The 20,249-nt window shown below is 39.5% G+C and overlaps 1 protein-coding gene across 1 annotated transcript in view; it reads left to right on the top strand.

Moving 5' to 3' along the window:
• Window positions 1–17,285: 17,285 nt before the first annotated feature.
• FAM172A (family with sequence similarity 172, member A) overlaps window positions 17,286–20,249 on the top strand; it is a gene marked incomplete at its 3' end in the record, with an annotated part of 38,081 nt that continues 35,117 nt past the window's right edge. The window contains exon 1 of the mRNA XM_009869067.1: window positions 17,286–17,391. Coding sequence (XP_009867369.1) covers window positions 17,286–17,391 — 106 coding nt within the window. The remainder of the gene's footprint in view (window positions 17,392–20,249) is intronic.

Here is a 20,249-nt window from a genome sequence, read left to right as displayed (position 1 = left end):
CTGTTTGACTTAGGAACAGGCACAGTGGATCTCATTCTTGTTTTATTTCTGCTATATGCTGGGAGTTAGTAGCTCAGTTGTACTTTGCAGCCGTTGCACACTTCGAAGGGAGACTGTATTCGTTTTTTAGTGTGATAACTGATTGTCTGAGAAGATGGATTCTGACTGACCATGTTGTCAGTGTGCTGGGTGCACTCCAGGTTTTCTTGAATGCTGTGCCTAACCCTTGACAGCCCGACAGATAACATAGTTTATATAGTTTCTTTTAAATTTCTGCAAGTGAGGCTTCACAAAGCCACAAAATGCATGTTTGGGTGAATGTCATATTTATACATAGCACCATTAGGTTATAGTGTAAATCTTGTTCTCCTTGTTTGACTGGAGTAGATGCTAAACAATATTCTTTCTTTGGTTTCTCTCTTTCTGTCTTAAGCACTAGAGTATAACCAAGCAACCCTGAAAACATCCAACCTCTTTTCTAACAAGTGAGCATGTAATTCCTCTTGCAGAACATATTATACACCATCTCAGGAAATTAGATGTTGAGTAAGTGGACTAGATTTAAATAAAAACAGGCACTACTGTCAGAAACAAAACTGGAAGTATTTTCAAAGGAGAAATGTTAACAGGAAAATGTGGTAGTGAAAGAGCCATTACAGAAATGCATTATGGAAATATAGTGAAATGAGGGGTAAATAGGTGTGCTCATGCACACAGTCTGTATCTCTCTTGCAGGATAATTGTCCACGCAGTAAAACAGTATCTCCCTGCTGAAGCATACGATTAAGCCTTGTAAAATAAAATTTGAACGACTAGCAATTGCATATCTGTATGTTGATAACGCCCAAGCTACGTGGCTGTGCTAATATAGCTGCCCGCCTCCAAGACAAGAAATGTTTCAGAGCAAGCAGAGCCATCAAAATCAACAAAAGCTATTATAAATGCAAACTCGTGTTTGCTGTGTGCTAGTCAGTAACTCAGGAAATAGTGGAGGTTTCTTGATACTTTATTTTAAATGTCTGTTATTTCAGAAAAGCAGAGTTTGGAATTCAGAAGAATAAACTATTGCCTATCACAGTGTTCATTTATTGGGTCCTTTTGCTTTGTCTATCTGTCCTTTATGCCAATGTTGGCAAATCAAGCTAAAAACATTTTCAGGTGGCCTTGTTCTGCCATCTCCATTGTACCAGCTAATGAACCAGATCTGAGAACTGATAATTTGAAAGTATATGCTTGAAAAAAAGGGGGATTTTGGTGGTGGAAAGAAAGAAAGGTAGTTTTAACTCAGATCGGGTGCCTGCTCTGGTTTAACTCGGATCTGATTCCCTGAACTGGTTTGCAGCACATTGCTACAAACAGTTCAGTTGGTGCGACTGAGAAGGTAGCGTGGGTAGGGGGTGAGACTGCTTAAGTCATTTTGCAAAGATGTGTTTGGGAATATGTCCTTTGATTCTAAGACCTGGGGGCAGGAACAGTCTTTGTTCTGTATTTGTTCTCTATGACACAGTGGGGTACTTGTTATCTGTCTGGATGAAGTCGAACACAGCTTCCCCTTGGGTTGGATTTAACATTTCTCAGCATAAGAAATTGTCCTCAATTTTTAGAAATTTCAAGCATGTTCTGATAATGGCAGCATGAAAGCTCCAGGTTGTCTCCCTCGATGTTATGTCCACTGTGATAATGAAGCTTTTATTTCCAACAAGATGCAATAGATGCTTAACCACCATGCTATGTGAGATTTCTTATCTGTAGCAAACACCAGCTAGTATCCTGACTTGTACTTTATTTTTTAAGACATGGTTTTCTGTTGTCAGTGACTCAGACACAGACAGTGACAGTTTTGGCACACAGTGCCATTTGTTCTCCATTGTTGCTCTTTCTGAATAGGTTATATCTCTTGATTTCTGGCATTACATTCATGTGAATCATCCCACCAACTTCACTAATATCAGATAGCTTGAGCATACATTCCAGCAGGAGTGCTTTAAGTTCTTGTTCATTATCTTCCCAATGTTATTTTCTGGGCAATTAAAGACTTTTTAAAAAAAAAAATAATTGTCTTTTCGTTCTTTACTCTGTTAGTTCTATTATCCTTGTCTTTCTTTCTGGTGAACATCTAAGTAGTCATAAAAATTATGATAACTCCCTAGGGAGCAATTGTGAGGGGACCACACCAAAGTAACCAGAAGTTTGAGGTCTGGCCTGTGTGTTAGATAGTTGGTTGCGGGAGGAGGGGAGGAATAGAAAATATGCTAAGGTGAGGAGTCCAGTTCCTTAATGATACCCACCCATGCCTGCATTTTCTTGGGATGGGCAGGAACACTATTACCTGGTTTGTATCAGATCAGTACTGATTTTTTTAAAACTAATCACACATTCCTTTTTGAAGCTCAGATATTGCCTACCCGGTGATGTCCAGAGGAAACATTTAAAGGAATATTGTTTAGAAAATGCTTGAGAATTGCGATCTTTAGAGGGTACTACTCACAGGAGTATAAGAAAGCTTTATATGTTTGGTAGTGTTAAACTGTGTAGCTTTCCAGAAAAAGAACGTGGTGTTTGGATTTTTATTTTGGATGCTTTTTTGGTGGGTTTTTTTTTGCTTTTCTAAATTGCATTTATGTGCTGTTCAGTAGCAGTATAAGATATCAGATAAAAAAATTTTAGTGTTTTACTTCATGGCAAATGCTGGCAAATATACCCCCAAACGAAAAAAATTACTGTGAAGGTGGTCAAACATGGGAATGGTGCCCAGAGAAGTGCTGGAATCACCGTTGTTATGGTTCAGAACTTGACTGGACAAGTCCCTAAGCAGCCTGGTCTGGTAGGACTTCCTTTTCCAGGAGGTTGGACAAGTTGACCTCCAAAGATCCCTTTCAGCATAAGTGATGCTGTGCTATGGTGCTTTTGTGCTTTGGATAAGAAACATGATACTTGGAAAGGTCTACTTTTGTGTCAGGTATCAACTTGAGTGTTAGTATGAAAAAATCTCCAGTGATTCTACGTGTACAAGACATAGTGTGCCCTTTTTGTTGTTTGGATGTGTTTACCAGTGCCACAGAACAGCTGAGCGTGTTGAGGGTGACCAGTGGAAGTGGACAGCAGGGAGTTTGGTCTGAGAACACTCAGTGACTTTATTATTTCTATGCTTGTTCTGTAATGGCAAGGCGAATGAAACCAGGGAACTGGAGTAGAGTTGACAAGGGGACATTTGTAATGAGGAGTTGAGTTGCCAGTGCCTCTGCAAAAGACTTGGAGTGAAGACATGAGTGAGGACAGCTTGGGGAGGAAGTAGAATGGCGCTAGAAGCTCTCGGGTTGGAATGAGGCCAAATGGGACTGGGAACCTGTGAGAGGCATAGAAGTGGATCATTCAGAGACACTTAAATATAGAGGAGGAGGAATTTAAGATGGGAGGAACATTAGGGTCATAATGAGCTTTAAGGTCAGGAGAGGAAGGTCAGACAAAAAACTGAAGAGCTTCTTGTCAAGTGAGCACCTCAGTTCTACACATTGACAAAGACAAGTTCAGGGAGAGAAAAGGAAACGTGGTGATACTTTCTCTAATGGGTTCACATGGTCGGGTTTTGATACAAGGGGGTTGCAGTGTGCTTTCTGTTAGAAGATACCAGAAGCTTCCCCTGAGTCTGATGAAGCCACACCAGCCAGGTCCAGGAGGGACCCACCACTCACCAAGGCTGAGCCCGTCAGTGAAGGTGGTTGCACCTTGTGGATATCATTAAGAAATGGTAAAAAAGCTGCACAAGGACAACTTCTGGTGGAAAGAGGAGTGAGAATACATGAAACACGCCTGCAGACACCAAGTTTGGTGAAAAAAGAGCGGGAGGAGGTGCTCCAGGTACTGGAGAAGATATCCACCTGCAGCCTGTGGGGGAGCCCCTGGTGAGACAGGCTGTGTCCCTGCAGACCACAGAGGTCCGTGGTGGAGCTGGCATCCACCCTCACCCATGGAGGACCCCTCAGTGGAGCAGGTGGATGCCTGAAGGAGGTTGTGACCCTGTGGGAAGCCTGTGCTGGAGCAGGTTCCTGGCAGGACCTGTGGAGAGAGGAGCCCACGCCAAAGCAGGTTTGCTGTCAGGACTTGGGACCCTGTTGGGGACCGACACTGGAGCAGTCTGCTCCTGAAGGACTGCACCCATGGAAAGGAGCCATGCTGGAGCCGTTCAGGAAGATCTGTCTCCTGTAACTAGTAATATTAACCAGGCTGGGAGAGATTTGAAGTTTTGTGAAGAATAACTTCAGAATTTCAAATGGCTTAGACAAATTAAGAGAAACAATGTAAAAGAAATACCGCCATTTAAAAGGACAGATATGAAGTACCGTGCTTAGATTAGATAGTTCCTTACGTAAATACAAAATAGCAATAATTGTAGAAAAAAGAATCCCAGATTTTTAGGTGAATCATAGTCTGAACATGCGTCAGTAGCACTGTGGTGTTGCAATAGGAGTAATCATTCTACTGGGATATATAGTTAGAAGGGACATATTTAACCATGTCGTGTGATAATTTCAGTCTACTCCACGTTGCTTGGGCTTTGTCAGTTTTGGACATTGCACTTAAGAAATGGTTTGAGCCTGTGGAAGAGTCTTCTGGGGGAAAGATAACATAAATACGAAGTCTAGAACAAAAAGTGCAATACAGAAAGGTGGAAAGAGTAGTTTACGCAGAGTAGAGGAGACTAAGACATAAAAGCAGTTCTCCAGGCATGGGAACGGATGCTGCTACAAGGACTTCTTAAGTGTCAGAAGTAAAAGGTTGTTGCAAAAGTTAGGAGGAATATTCTCCTTGGAAGACTTGTTTGACATTGGGATAGATTTCTACTTACAGCCAAAATACTCATACTCTGTCAAAAGGGTTAGTTTTAGTTGTTAGGCTTAGTTAGTTTAGTTTTTAGTTCTTGGAGATGTGGTTCTAAGTAGCTGTTGAAGAGTGTGCACCACCACCCATCTTGCATGCGGAGAACTTCAGCTTTGGGTGAGGTTTCTCCTTGCCTTCTGTTCGTCAGAAATGTAGATGACACTTAGAGAAGTAGGAGGGAATGAGGTGACTTCTTTATTTTCTCCCCATCTTTTTTTGTGTAAGACTGAAGTTTGATGCATGGATGCTCAACTAAGTTTCTGCAGGCAAGCTTAATTTTGTTATTTCCTGATACCTGTAAACTTGACAATGCTTAAATGTATCTTTGATTAAGGAAGGCACACATATTAAGCGTATGCTAACATCTATGGAAACACTGTATGTGTACTTTTTAAGGTTTTGTTCATCTGCAGGGTAAATTTAACCAGCTTAAATGTGTTTTAATGCATTTAAAAGAATGGTTGCCAATAGAATGAATAATATCCACTGTTGTCAGCTTTCACAAATTTGTCATGGCTGTGGCCCTGATGGTTTTGACAGTTTCATGATGACAAATTTTGGCTGTTTTTTTGAGTCAGAATCGGAAAGAAATTCTGAAGAACACAAACTTCTGAGAACGCAAGCTCTTAATTCTTACTCATAATGATTCTCGTATCCCTTGTTATAAGCTGTTCGTTGCTATTGTGGGAGGGAACTAACATACGTATAAATATATACACACAGACACCAAGTTTTTGCATATTTATTTGTTGCACCCTTGCAATTTTTCTTATCTTCACAGAATAATGGAGAGGTTGAGATTGGCAAGGACCACTGGATATTGTCTAGTCCAACCCCAGTGCCCAGAGCAGAGTCACCTAGAGCAGATTACTCATGGCTGTGTCCAGTAAGTTCTCAGTATCTCCAGGGACAGAGACCCTGGATGCCTGTTGCAGGGTTTGACCACCCTTAGAGTAAGGAAGCTTGTCCTTATGTTCAAATGTCCAGTTTGTGCCCATTCCCTGTTGCTCTCGCACTGGGCATCAGTGGGAAGAATCTGGCTCACTGATCTTTCCTCATCAGGCATTTAATAGACATTCATAAGACTCTTCCTCACCCCACCCTGAGTCTTCTCCAGGCTGTATTCTCCCATCTCCTCAGATGTCAGATACTTCAAGCCCTTAAATGTCTTTATGGTCCTTCACTCATCTTGCTTTGCTAGGTCTGTGTCTCTGTCGTACTGGGGAGTCTGAAACAGGACAAAGCATTTCAGATATTCTCAGCAGTGTAGAGTAGATGAGAAGGATCATGTTCTTCAATCTGCAGGCAGTGCTTTTCCATTTATTTTTTTTAATCACCTTTTTTGTGTCACCTTCCAGATTTGCTCCAAGTTTGCTAAACTTAAATTTATGTCAAGAAATTGGGTATTTTGTCTAGCATTGCTGATATTTTATGTAAAAAGTTGAGGGTGTGTTTTGTTTATTGTTAAAAATTACTTTCCATTGGCTTTTGCCCCTCATTTTCTTGTGGGGTTTTTTTTTCTGTAGTCTTTTTCATGGTTTACAGTAGAATTTAGTAACAGAGCATGGATAGTGAAAATGCTAATTTCTCTAAGATTTTCTTTCTCTTCCTTTTTCCTACTTGTCCAGCACAAAGAATTTAGGACAAAAAGTTAGTGCTTCTTTTGACTATGTCACCTCCTCAAGATGTTGTAACTGAATGTTTCCTTCTGCTTTCATTTGGAAGTAGGTTAAAAGCAGAAAGGTTTAGAGGGTTGGCTACATTATTGTGTGGATTCTTGCAAAATATTTTTGCTGTGCTGTAATTGTTCTTGGTAGTTGATGTTTTTCTTTGCGTGTTCATTTTGTCCTCTGATCATACTGCTCAAGTGACCTTAAAGTGCTCGTTACAGCTTTCATTTAATTAGAAAAAAAGGTTTCTTGTTTGCATAAGCGTATTTTAAAGGTCGTGCTATTTCAGTGCAGATTTTAGTGAAAATTCAGTTCTATGAGAAAATGTGTTACCTATACTGTACTTTTCAGAAGTTACGCTCGGTGAGGCTGATGCTGGTTCATTTTTTTCCACGCTGTATAATGTGTGTCTCTGTTTAATACATTTTGCTGCTTTTCTTGTGTTAATTTCCACATAGTCTTGGGAAGCAACATGATCAGCTGCTATAGAGGTTGACACAGAAGTAAGAAATTTAACATGGACTGACCATAGTACACATGTATTTTGTTGACATGACTTTTTAGGGTTAGACATTATCCATCTGATCATAGGGCGAATAGGTAGAATAATGCAAGGGATTGTTTACCTTTGTCCTGTAATTACTTTTCTTTTGTCGATAAACTCTGGCATAGCTGTTAAATTTCTCAGCTACCACGGTAATCAATAAGTTGTGTTTAACAGCATGATTCCTTCTCAAAAGGCACCTAATGGCAATCTGAAAGAGTTATGACGAGACTGCTACTTCTGTGACTTGATGGTTAATAATTGTCTTTTCTGAGAGTGATTATTTATTATTGTTAACCCAAAGAATGAGGCTTTAAGCATTTGTTATTAAGTTTAAATAATATTTAGAATGATAAGGAAATCCTAGAAGATTATAGAAGTACTTATGGTGTGTCGGTACTTGGTAGAAGAAACTGGTTGAATACAGACAATTAACAGATTGTTTAGCTGACTGTCATAACTTGGGTAAAATAAGGAGATCCTAATGGAAAATTCTGTTAATAAATACTTTAATGTCAGAATAAACTATGTTTGTTCAGATAATGAGTTTGCTTGATGACAGTTACTGCTTCAGTGTAATAAGTTTAAACATTTTTAAGGGGAATATCTCATTGAAACTTCAAGACTGTTTAGTATCAGTAAAATAGCCACATCATGAGGTGCTTAATGTCTGTTTTTAGGAGTGATAGTAATCTGTAAAGAGTGCTTAGGAGGGTTCTTGGGTAATAATGTTAAGTTTTTACTAGTAACATTTGTTTTAAACACAAGATCTGAAAGATTATAAATAGTAAAGAATTTATTTTATATTATCCAATTATTTGGCAAGTTAAGTCTACAGTCTAAGAAACTAAATCTAAAAAGCAGGTCAGGTTTTCAGAACTGAAATGAGGGAATTGGGGAAAATGAGGAACTTCCTGAGAAGCTGCCACTCTAGTGATGTTTGTCCTGTGGAGTTTGGCTTACATAATGCTGCCAGTTGGGATTTAAAAAATGGAAGGGAAGAGAGAAACTGGAAAAAAATTACTTGACGTTAGAATTAAAATTGCATAGAAAGAGACTCTGCTAAGCTTGTTTGGTTTACCAGAAAAAGAGATAGGACTTGACTCCAGCTTCTAATCAAGCAAAGGAAAATAGAGACAAAATTTAAAACACAAAGGCATAGTGATAACTAGTGACTGAAGCCTGAAGCCAGTGCAATTCAAACTGGAAATAAAGTACGAAAGACAGTCCCTACTCTTTCAGACTATCACAGCAAGTGATGGAGTTTTTAGCTCTTAATAACTTGAATTTGGGAGTGGATGCCTTTCCTGGAAGAACTGCTGTGGTTAAACACAAGTTACTAGTCTCGGGGAGTGGTAGCTGAAGGAAATAAAAGGCATCTGTTTAACAGGAAGTAATTCTGATGTTATGGGACCATCTGTCCGGAAAATGTGACCCTTACAAGCCAAAATAATGAATTTGGGTGATGCTTTTTTGTCAAACTAAGTTGCATGTCCAGTGTCTGCCTCCTTCATCTGATGCTTTTATCTGTACCTTTGAGTTTGGCAGGACTTGGCTGAACTCTGTCCTTCTCCTACCACATTTTAGACAGATCTTCTCCTTAGGGATCCATTCACACTGGTAGGAAATATATTATTTTCTGCCTGATAGGCAAAGAATTTTACATTGTTGGTTTAGAATGATGGGTGAAGTTTCTTTAGCCTTTGTCCTGGTGTGGTTACTACTTGGATAGAAGGTTTAGGCTGAGGGCTAACCCAAACATCTCTTCAGCCTCATTGAAGTAGTTTGTCCAACAGGTGGAATTTAATTTTTTCAAGGACTGTGTTTGGGTAACTTAGTTTAATAGTGTCGCAAATAAAAGTTATCAGTGTGTGGCAAAAGAACCTGGAGTAAAAGAGTTATTTCCCAGATTTTTCTCCTGGAGTTCAAATCACAGGTGGAAATGAAGCTGCCAGATTCACTGTCATAGTTGTCACCTGTATTTGTTCACAGCAGTAATCCATCATCCCTCGTGGAAGATGGAAGACTAGTCCAGTGGGAGTTGCCTAACATTTGACAAAGATGTGTGTGAAGTTGTGCACCGACAAAGATATAATTCCCAGAGAGCAGCACAAGCTGGGCTGTAGCTTTGATGAAAAGGAGCTGAAGGTGTTGTTGGAGGGCAAGACGAAAAGACACCAAGTAACTGTGCCTTGTGGCAATGAAGGGGTGAGTCCAAGAGCGTACCTGGTGTGATGTGGCGTGGCTGGTTTGTCCTCTGACTTAGGAGAGACACCGAACAATTAGAGAAGGTCCATCCAATGGTCACCAGGATGACTAGTGTGTTAGAAGGATGATTAGCATGTTGGAGAACTCAATATTTGGAAGAAGGTTCAAGGAAGTTTGTAGAGGAGACAGGTCTTGGAGAGATTTCATCAGTCATCCAGTACCTAGAAGGTAGTTGTGGAGAAGGAGTTGTTGCCTGCTCACAAAGATGCGTGATGAGAGGGCAGATTTCATCTAGATATTAAAAAAAAAAATCTTTTAGAAATCATAGAATCATCACAGAGTCTTAGAATGACCTAGACTGGAAGGGACCTTAGAGATCATTTTAATCCAACCTCCCTGCCGCCAGGGATGCCACCTCTCGACTACATCAGGCAACACATGGGGACCAAACAGGAATCGAACCCATGACCTTGGTGTTGTCAGTGCCATACTCAACATTGGATAAGTTCCTCAAGGGCACAGTGGAATCTGCTTAACTGAAAACACAGAAGACTCATCTTGGCAGCACCTTGGCTTACCTGATGTAAGGCCTAATGAAGTAAGGTCCAACAGAAAGTTGACGACCAGATAGTTTTCAGAGACCTTTACCAAACTTGACTGCTCTATCATGCTGTGGTCAGAGCCCTTTGGCAGTCTTGGCTCTGGGCAGAGATAACAAGGTTGTAGATTAGGTGGTAGCAGAGCTGTGTAAAGAAGTCTGATTGCGGTTAAGTTACTGACTTAGGCAATTAATGGAATATTTTTAATGAAAATATTAGATTTAAAATTTTTATAGCTGAGACAGTAAGGAAAATGAAATTTACATACATGCCTTGCTTTTTATCTTTATTTTTATTGTTTTCTAATAGAAGATAAAAGATCTACAAGTGTGATGACGTCAGAATTTTAAGATCAAGTTAGTTTTAATACTGAGCTAAAAGGATAATGTGTTTAGGTTATTCACATTTAGATAGGTGTGTGTATATATATATAATGTGCTGCTTTACGACAATCCAGCAGAGGCAAATCTGTGGACTGCATGTGTTTCACAGGGATATTTGCTTTGCCTGCCACATTGCTGAAATGAAGCAGGATGTAGTGGTTCAGCTGGCCAAATAGTGTGTGCTGCCTCTAAGGCAGAGGGCAGAGCAAGGTCATTTGAGATACTGTAGTAGTAAAGCTGGGAGAAATGGTGAAATAAACGGATGTCCTACAGCAAGAAAACCTGTGGTCAGCGCTGTGAGGCAGACTTCTCAAGGCAGGTGCTGCTGCAAAGAGGAGGAACAGAATTCAGAGTATTTTAGTCCTTTCTGATATAAGATATGTTGATAATGGACTGATGTCTTCATCGGTTCAATAGCTCTGCATTGCTCATTTCAATTGTACGTGATTTGATTCCACGTAGCGTCCATCTGTTTAGGGTATTTCTGTGTCATCAGAGTATCTGCCTTAGAGGCTGAGTAGTCAGGTAGGGTGGGATATTTATTCTTTGCATGTGCACATTCTGGAAGGTGTTGGAGGAAACAGGTGTGTCACAGAAAGCTGGGTGCACCTCTTACCTTTCCCTGGACTCTTTTTGTGCACCTCCTCAGCATGGAGTCCAGACTAGAATTAGAAATGCCTCGTAGTGTGTGAGGATCTGGGGTTCAGACCTGGATTCACTGCATTTCCAGCTGATTTGTCTGTCTTCTTTTCAAGAGTCTTCAGTTAATGGCAGACAGCTCTTCTGAAAGTTGCACTACTACTTAAGAGCAAAGGGGGAGAGAAGAAAGTGATTTTAAAGTACCAGACACATATGCATATGTCTAGGGTTTTTTAGCAGCCTTTGATGGTAGCCTAAGCAGAAATCATTCCCCTAGAGTTTTCTTTTCTCTCTCTTTCTCTCTTCTTCTGTGGCTGTCCTGCAAATTACTTTGGTGTATCTCCTAAGAGAAGGCTCTTTTAATAGTCTTCGAGTTTTTCTGTGTTCAGAGGCCTTTTTCTCTCCCAGCTGACCCATGGGATTGCTTGAGAGAAAATGACACTAGAAAAAGATTAAAAATTCTGGCTTTGTCCTGTAACTGCTTAGTATGTACAGAGATGAGGCTATTGCAAGTCAGTCTTCTCTACTCCATCTTTCAAGCCAGAATCCTGATAAAACCAACAGTCTAGTACAATAATCTTAAAATCTCATCCAAACCAGATTTTTAAAAACTGTCACAGGGCTATTTTAGGTATATTATGAAGTAATACTGTGTGAAGCCCTCATGATTTATCCTTGCGACATATAGTGACAGGAAAATCAGGTTCTCTAATTACAGAGTATTTCACACAACTGTAGGTTCTTTTGCAAATAATTATATTACTTCAACATTTTATTTCGCCCTCATCAGATGGGATGTAGCCCTGTGCACTAATGGAACAATACAATACAAATCTTGTACTGAATATCATCGTTACATGTTCCATGGGCTTTTTCTGAGGGTGTTAGTTCTTCATCAGCCTTAATTCCTTGAGTTTTCTCTAGCATCTGCTGTTTGTGGAAGACTCTTGCTGGCCTTCTAAAAGAATGCTGTGATGAAAGACATCTTGAAGTTAATGCCCTATTCATCAGTGTGCACTCGCTTTGGGTGCTGAAACTAGGAAAGCTAGCGAAGGTCCTTCAAAGTTCTTCTTAAAGCAGGAATCCAGTGGTTCATAGTTCTGAGCACTGAAGAAAATCATTCAGGCCAAATGCTCAGAAAACAGGAAATATGCAAGAAGAGGTTATTTTGTTTGTGAGGAGGTGAGCAGTCCATAAGAACACCTGCAAGTTCCTCCTGTGAACACTCTTCTCCCAGGCAGCATTTTCCTGCTTTCACTTCAGGATCACTTTTTTTGTCCACAAAGTTGCTTGCCTGATTTGTTTGGTAACTACTTATCTGCCTCAACAGAGAGATCGTTCTCTGTACGCTTAATTGTTGATATTTTGAATATTTAAGAGAGTAATGTATTATCTGTTGTTGTGATTTAACCTCAGCAGTTAACCAGGCACCCTCCAGCTGCTCTGTCACTCCCCAGTGTGGGATGGGGGAGAGAATCAGAAGAGTAAAAGTGCATTGAGATAAAGGCACCTCCCGCCACTCGCTGGTGGGACAGGGTGAGGAGCAGAAAACGTGTTGGCTCTGTGTAAGCCCTGCTGAGCTCTCAGTAAAACATTCCTGTGCTATCAACTTCGGTTTCAGCACGAATCCAAAACACAGCCCTATGTGTGAAGAAAACTAATTCTACCCCAGGCAAAACCAGAGCCGTTGCTGCTACAGAAGAATTCTTGATGATCATTTTGAACTTTGTATTTGATTGAGAAGACCACCAAATTGTAAGCCTCCCAGAGGCTGTGCTGAAGTTGTGCTGCCTCCTTTTGTATTATGTTGACATATTTATTTGAGCATGTTGACACGCACATGTTTATGAAGGTCGTTTCCAGCATTTTGAGGAAGTTAAACTGAAATAATTAAAATTTCAGTGTGTGGAATTGTGTTGACTCTGCCTTGCGTAAACAATTGAGCTGCCGACACGATCGGGGTGCTAATGCATATAGCTTGTAGTCCTCTGCTTTTTTGAACTTGTCGGGTAAATAACACTGGAACGTAGCTGCTGTTCAGACACATCAGCCTTTAGCAGTCATATACTTTATCAGCAGTTTCCACTATGATTTGGGAGAATGTGAAGGTGCACTGAGATCGGGGACTTTGGGGCCCTTGCTGATTCCTTTGTATTCCAGCAGTTAAAAATCCCATTCTTCTAGCATTTGTTAGTACCGCTCCTGCTGATCTTCCCTCTGGCTTTTTGCAGCTCTATGGAGCGTGCTCTAGACAAACAGGTGAATTTTCTGGAAATTCTGATAAGTCTTAGTAAGTCTATATTAAATGTCTGCAAAAAAAGGAATTTTAACTTGAGTGGATCTGGGCAGGCTTTAAGTGTGAAGTCAAGAGGCACACGCTGCTAAGCTGGTGCTCTGGCTAAATTACTCATCTCTGCAATATGGAGATGCTGCTCGTTAACATCAGCAGAACTAAGAAGAAGTCTCAAGCTTCTTGTACAAGAAATAGACATCTTAGCTGAACTTTTTCAAACCAGTTTAGTCTAAAGCAGACTGGAAATAACTGGCTTTGAGATTTGGAGTTTGATAAACCTGTAAGCAGTGGAAAATAGGGTCTTACAAGTCAAGGGAAATGAAGCGCAATCTTAATTGATGCAGTTGTTACTGGTATCATCTGTAGTGGCCTAAAAGCAGGAAGAGATAAAATCTAATTGGACAGAAAATACTACTGAGATTAAAGTATGTATTTTTTGCTTTGTTGAGCCAATACAGAGAAGAGACTGGAGCCAAACTATCACCCAGCCATCTCTTTGAAGAAAAACTGGTTCTTAGTCATCAGCCACATGGCACAAATCTAACCTGTTCTCGTCCATAGCTCGCTTGTCAGTTTACAGAGAACAAAACTAATTCAGCTGTGTTCTAATAAAGCAGTGCAATATAAAGCAGCATTCTCACGACTTCTGTTCAGACTATGTCCAGATGAACTCAGTGGACTTGTGCTGTTTGAAAATACTTGTGTATCAGTTGCACTGGTAGTAGGGTAGCATCGCAATTACGTATAGTCGTTGACTTGATTTCAGATATTGCTCATGTAGAGCAAAATTATATATTTTTTTCTTCCCACATTTCCAGCCAAGGTTACACGATGAAGAATGCTTGAAGTCTGTGTATATATGCCTTAGTTTCAGAGTTGGAATATATGATCTGGTGTCTAGTTTGATTTGAAGACTAGCACTGGTATGCAATCAGTGATCTGAACTTCTGGTATCATACTGCAGGCAAAACTGTGAAATGTGTATGTATATTCTTTTTAGTGTGCAGAAGTCTGTTGGGTTGTTTGTTTTTGCAGGGAGTTGGGTTTTTTAGTGTTTTTTCCTGTTTCGTTTTTAATTTAATGACCGTTTGTTTGTAAATCGGCCAGTTCTGTAGTGGATTAAGTGCGGTATGATGAAAATGCAGCCTTCTTGTCTCACATGGAACCATGAAAACAGAGTATTTCTGCAGTCAAATCTTTTCTAAGTATTACTGAGCATTGAGTTAAAGAGGCACAGAGTACACGGTAAGATATTTTGTGATAGAATACTTAAATTTGCCTGGGAAGGCAAGATACATACAAATAAGTATACATTCTATTGGCAATAAACATTTACTGTTAAGCCTTTCTTCAGGTGAATCTGTAAGTTGTTCTTTAGGAAGTATGCTTTCTCTAGCAAATGCAAAAAACAGTCACAGAAAAGATGTTTTTTAAAAGAATCATGTAAGTAGTTATACAGAAAAACACTAAAATAATCTGTAGTTATGAGAAACTCGATGATGGTGTTTGTGACTTACATGGAGTGGTCAGTGTGTGCAGCTGAAGATCAGTGGGGCTTGAAAATGATCCCAATAATAAACTGCAATTCCTGTATTTGCCTATAAGCTACCACTCAGAGAGGTTTGTAATTTTCCCACTGTTCATTTTTGCACCATCAGACTGTAGTTGATTATAGTTGACACCTGTCTGTCAACGAAAGGAAATCCAACCCTCTCATCTAATTTCTTCTATTTGTCATTTAAACAGCTATAATTGAGGGATTCAACAAAATGCTGTGTTCACACAAACAATGCATAAAATACTGTGTGCTTGTTTCATCCTCATTCTAATATCAAGTCCTCCCTCCAGTGGCTGCTGTTACAGTTTTTTACTTTGTCAAAAGAACTGGAGATTCTCTCTCAAAGCTAAATTCAGCTTTATTTATTTATTTATTTATTTTCATGCTTCCAGCTTGGCAGGTGAGCCTGTTATCTACTCTTTCCTCAGTGGCAGGGTCTTCATCTGTTTAAAGAAGAAGAAAGGTGTCTGTTGTGGAGACAAGAATGCCAGGGATTCTTGGTCTCTGGATTGATTTATCTGATTAGGAGATAGGGATACTTTACCAAGGTAAATCTGCTTGGATACATTTTATGTTTCTTCCCCTGGATAGTAACAAGTCTTTGAGCATCTGTATGTATTTTGTAACTGCATTAACTGTACCCAATTACAAATTTTCAAATGTTGTATAGGGAGGACTACCCAACTGTCATGGCTAGAATAATTTTCATCTGGGCTATGACAAAGCACTATCACTGTCATTTTATAGCACTTACAATTTCAACTAGAATGGGTTAGTTTCTTTTCTAAATGATTTCCTAGATTGTACGTGGTCTTGTGCTGCAAATGCACGAACTGATGATGGACAGGGTTTTGGGTTTTGTGATCTTTAATCAGTGGACTATCTGAAAGCATCTGAAAAGAGTCTTTAATACCATCCACATGTGTAATGTGACATTTGAGTAATTTTAATATTTCCATTGTCTCTGTTAGATCCTAGAAAATACAAAAATGTCTCCGTGATCTTCTGTTATTTTTGTTGATTACTTTTGTTAGGGGTGCTGACATGATTAAAGCATTAGCCAAAAGATTCACATTTTAGCTGAATCATCTTGAGCTGTGTCGTAATTTAAAAAGTGTGTGATCTAAGCAGAGCTTTCGTGGTGGAGTTGTATCTTCAGATGATGTCAAGCATTGTGCCGCCATTTCCCATCAGCTTAATCTGAACGCCATTTTGCAAAGGAAGGTGTCAGTGTCTCCCATTGGTCCAACCCCCATTGGTCCAGTGTCTCCCATCGGTCCAACAAGAGTGGGTTATTGGACTTCCTTGAACCTTGGCTTAAAAAAGCAAACAAATAAGACCTGCCTCCCAAACCCTCTCCTTAGATAATGACTATCACCCCCTTAAATTGCTGTGCTTTTATTTGATATACAAGAAAATGCTTCGTGTAATAGTTTTTCTCTAAAGGCAGTAGAAAAGTATTCTTTATTATGCTTTATTTTTAAATTTTTTATGCTTCCATTACAATGAACTACTATTAATTCAACCATTTTGGGGTTCTTTCTTAGATGTGTAAGTAGTACAGTTGGCGAATCCTGTTAGTCTTCATTTGAAAGTCACAAATGGCAGTTACAGATGCAGTTCATGCGAACTCATCTATGATAAACTATGTTAGTGAGAAGAATAAAACAAACTGCTGATGACTGACAGATAAAACAAAGAATGAAAAAAAGATGAAGGGCAAAAAGAATTCAATGCACAGAAGTCTTTTTATTGAGAAGGAGGAAGCGATGATTGTGATATGGTAGTTTGCGCCCTTGGTGCCAAATTCAAGATGAAACAGGTTGCAGATTTGAATGTCTGTGTTGCCTTCAGTGTGATAGGAGAAACTTAGAAGTATATTTGGGTTTGTTCTGTAGCTGGACATTTACTCTGTACATTTCAATGCTGAAAATGTATTGTAGAAATCACAGTGGTTTAGAACTCTTGGTTCTGTGTAGTTTTGTGAAAACAGAACTGTATAGCATAGTAAAAACAATGGAGTTAGCTGATGAAGACAAAGGTTGCGGAAGTTCCGTTGATTATATTTTGATTTTTCTTGTATCTTCTGCTTTGAACTTAGAAGTGTGATGCTTCTCCAAAAGGCTTCTTATTTACTCGTGTTACATAAGAATCAGAAAAAAGACGTATTGATAAGATAGATGCCCTTTTAGGATTAAGGAGAAGTTAAGTGTTCATTCCTGTGAACTTGACTCTTTGACCAAACTTGATATTGGAATGTGTGTCACGCTGTTATAAAACATTGTTATCCGGGATAGTGAGACTTCAGAGTGCTCTGTGTGGGTTTTGAAGGTGAGAAAAAAGTTAGTATTTCCTTACATATTATAGGAATTTATAATTCTCAGGGGAGTTTTGCTTTTGGAACAAGTTCTCTTTTTTTTTGTGATGTAAGTAGTAGCAAATAATGAAGTAGAAGTCAATAAATTTGTTGATTTCCAACTCTTGTTGATTTTCAGATTGTCCTTCGAAGAGTAATGTGCATTTACCTCAGTATTTTAAATCTCTTGACAGTTTGGGTAATGATGGCTCAGCTCCAGCAAGGAGGCCCAGAGGAAAAAGAGAAGACTACCGCGTTAAAGGGTATGAGTCTTTTTGCCTTCTTTTCCCATATATTTACACTTCAGAAACAATTATTAAGGAAAGGAAGATAGTTTGATATAAGTATGGTGTACAGTCTGGGAGCTGAAACGCTGGAGGAAACGGTTAGTCCATCTGTGCTAATGCTTTTTGTGTAACAGTGTGTCCATTATCTGTATTTTCCTAAGATGATACAAAAAATAACTACCCATGGTATGGAGTAACAGGATAAAATTATCCTTTGAGAAAGTTGGCAGATGCTTTTGTGTTCTTCTGGGAGTTTTCACTTAATTTTTATGCCAATTACATTTTATAGCTATGCAACCAGATAACAACTTTTGAAAATGTCTTTGACTAGAGTGTTAGCAGGGAAAACATTTTCAAGACATTGATTTCCATGTTGATTTACTAAAATTTTCTTCGCGTTGTGTGCTTTAAAAAAATAAATGGGCCTAAGTGATTTAGCGGAGTAATTTTCTTGAGGAAAAATTAAATTAAATAAATGATATCTTTCAGATAGTGTTTTTCGATTTTGGAAATAGATGGAGTTGGTTAGGCCTAGAAATAAGCTAACCAAACATTGAATTTAAAGTGCTTCCCTTACACATATACTCTCCAAATTGTCTGAAAGAGAAAAAAGAATATATCTTGCAACTTCAGAGTAAAAACTTGGTTTCAACCAAAATATTATTAGAAATATATATTCTATTACGCAGTGTTCATAGATGATTTTACAGTTGTGTTTTTGTGAAACGTTTGGTGAAAATGTGTGTGGTGCTTTTTTCGAACCTTGCACTAATTCGGTCAACTTAGTGTATTTTGAGGGAATTGTACTTCATGCTTGGAAAAGTAAAACCCCCATTTTATACTTGACATTAATTTGATCTTCCTTAGGGATTAGTGTCCAAGTAGTACGAATATTTTCTGGGAGGATGTTGTTTTCTTTATGTGATCTTGTGACCTCTGGTTGAGCTGCAGAAGGTCTCCTATAGATCACTCCTTCAGGCTCTGTTGAACTAGTCTTGGAGTTGGAGAGTCCAAGATCTTAGGCGAGAATCTCTATAAAGTTTTAAGAATGCTTTAGCTAATGTTAGATTGAAAAATTGCATGGGAGGAGAGTGGCCGTGTTGGTGGTTGGAGCACAGCCCAGCTGCGGGGTTCCTGAGTGACTCTAGTGAAAGCTGTAAATCATGACAAGCTGTAAATGCTGCAGATGAACTTCATGTCGTTCAGATAACATGGCTTTTGTTACTTGGGAGGTGGATGTCTCTTTATAGAAGAGGAGGCTTATCTGGAAGTCGGGTGTCAAGAGAATGGGACCAGACTCTTCTCAGGGGTGTCCAGTGACAGGACAAGAGGCAATGGTCACAAACTGGAAAACAGGAGGTTCAACCTAAACATGAGGAGGAACTTCTTCCCTGTGGGGGTACCGGAGCCCTGGCCCAGGCTGCCCAGAGAGGGTGTGGAGTCTCCTGCTCTGGAGAATTTCAAACCCCGCCTGGACGCGTTCCTGTGTGGCTGCCCTGGGTGACCCTGCTCTGGCAGGGGAGTTGGACTGGGTCATCTCCTGAGGTCCCTTCCAACCCCCAACATTCTGTGATTCTATGATTTTACTATATGGTAACTGACACTTCTGTGTAAACATATTTCCTACTAGGTCACAGTTAAAAGATGGGAAAACTCAGGTTGAATTACATTCTAAAGGTGTGATGTGGCCCCGGGTCTCTCCCAAGGAGGGAAAGGTGTGCTAAAGACTGTTTTATTACCTTCATGTTGTAAAAGTGCAGAGGAAAAAGAGGCATGCTTTTTGCATCCTGGTGTTAAAAACTTCTTTGAGAAAGGTCTGTTCTTTCTCCTGTCATTTGGGTGAGAACCAAGGCAGTTCTCCCTGAACTTCTGAGGGACAATGCACAAGAACAGGTGTATGATTGCTGATGTGAATTGGATGTCATGGGACTTGCTGTTAAGCAGGTTTGATGTAGAAGTAAGCTGTGGCTGAGAAAGCCACATTTAGAAGTCTTCCAGTCCACATATGATCTTGTATGGGTATTTAGATACCTCAGAGATGCTCGAGCACCATAGCATCTCTTGGAGAGATGTTGAATTTCAGTGGCCATACAAGCTGCACTTTGGTACTCCAGCCCTACCTAATGAGATCACTTGGAGAAGGAGGAGCTGGAAACAATCTTGTGGACACTGTAGTGAATGTCATGAACCTGAAGAGTTACACAAGAGCAAGCTGAGAACATTGAAGCTAATTTTCAGGACATTTTAAACACTGTAGAAAGAGTTGATGTGCCAGTACTGAGCTTAGGTAACACAGATAACTTATAAGCTTGTTACTGGCAGCAGGACTAAGAAGAGTAGCTGTACAAAACCTCTATCCAAATAAGGATTTAAAATAATTAAGGAATGAAAGCATAGTTAATGTCGAACAAAGCAAGTTTGAAGAACATTAGTCTTTTCAAACCTTTTTCTTTCCTTTGAGCTACAACATTGGGTGGTAAAGGTAATAAAACAATATACTTCAGAATACTTACCGCATTTCCTTGGTAATACGTGGTACTACGATTTTTGAAACAGTAGCAGATCAAAGTTAATGTAGCACTCCTGAGCTGAGTATTTGTGTGGTCTTCAAATTCATCTATGAGGAAGCAAGGAAATTTATTTCAGTGGAATGCTGCTGAATCATCTCTTAATGAATTTTTTTTATTATTGATCAGGCGGTGTGTTAGAAGGACAGCATTAGGCTGTGTGGGTGATGAGCAATGTGGAGAGATGATTGTACACTATTATCTGTGTATGTAGTAATTGTTTAGTACTTAGATGTAAGCACAATATGTCCCGGTATGCTTGCCTCT

Source organism: Apaloderma vittatum, unplaced genomic scaffold, assembly GCF_000703405.1.
Source record: "Apaloderma vittatum isolate BGI_N311 unplaced genomic scaffold, ASM70340v1 scaffold3205, whole genome shotgun sequence".
Lineage (NCBI taxonomy): Eukaryota > Metazoa > Chordata > Aves > Trogoniformes > Trogonidae > Apaloderma > Apaloderma vittatum.
Note: the sequence above shows the minus strand (reverse complement) of the source record. Positions and strands in the feature narration are given on the sequence as shown.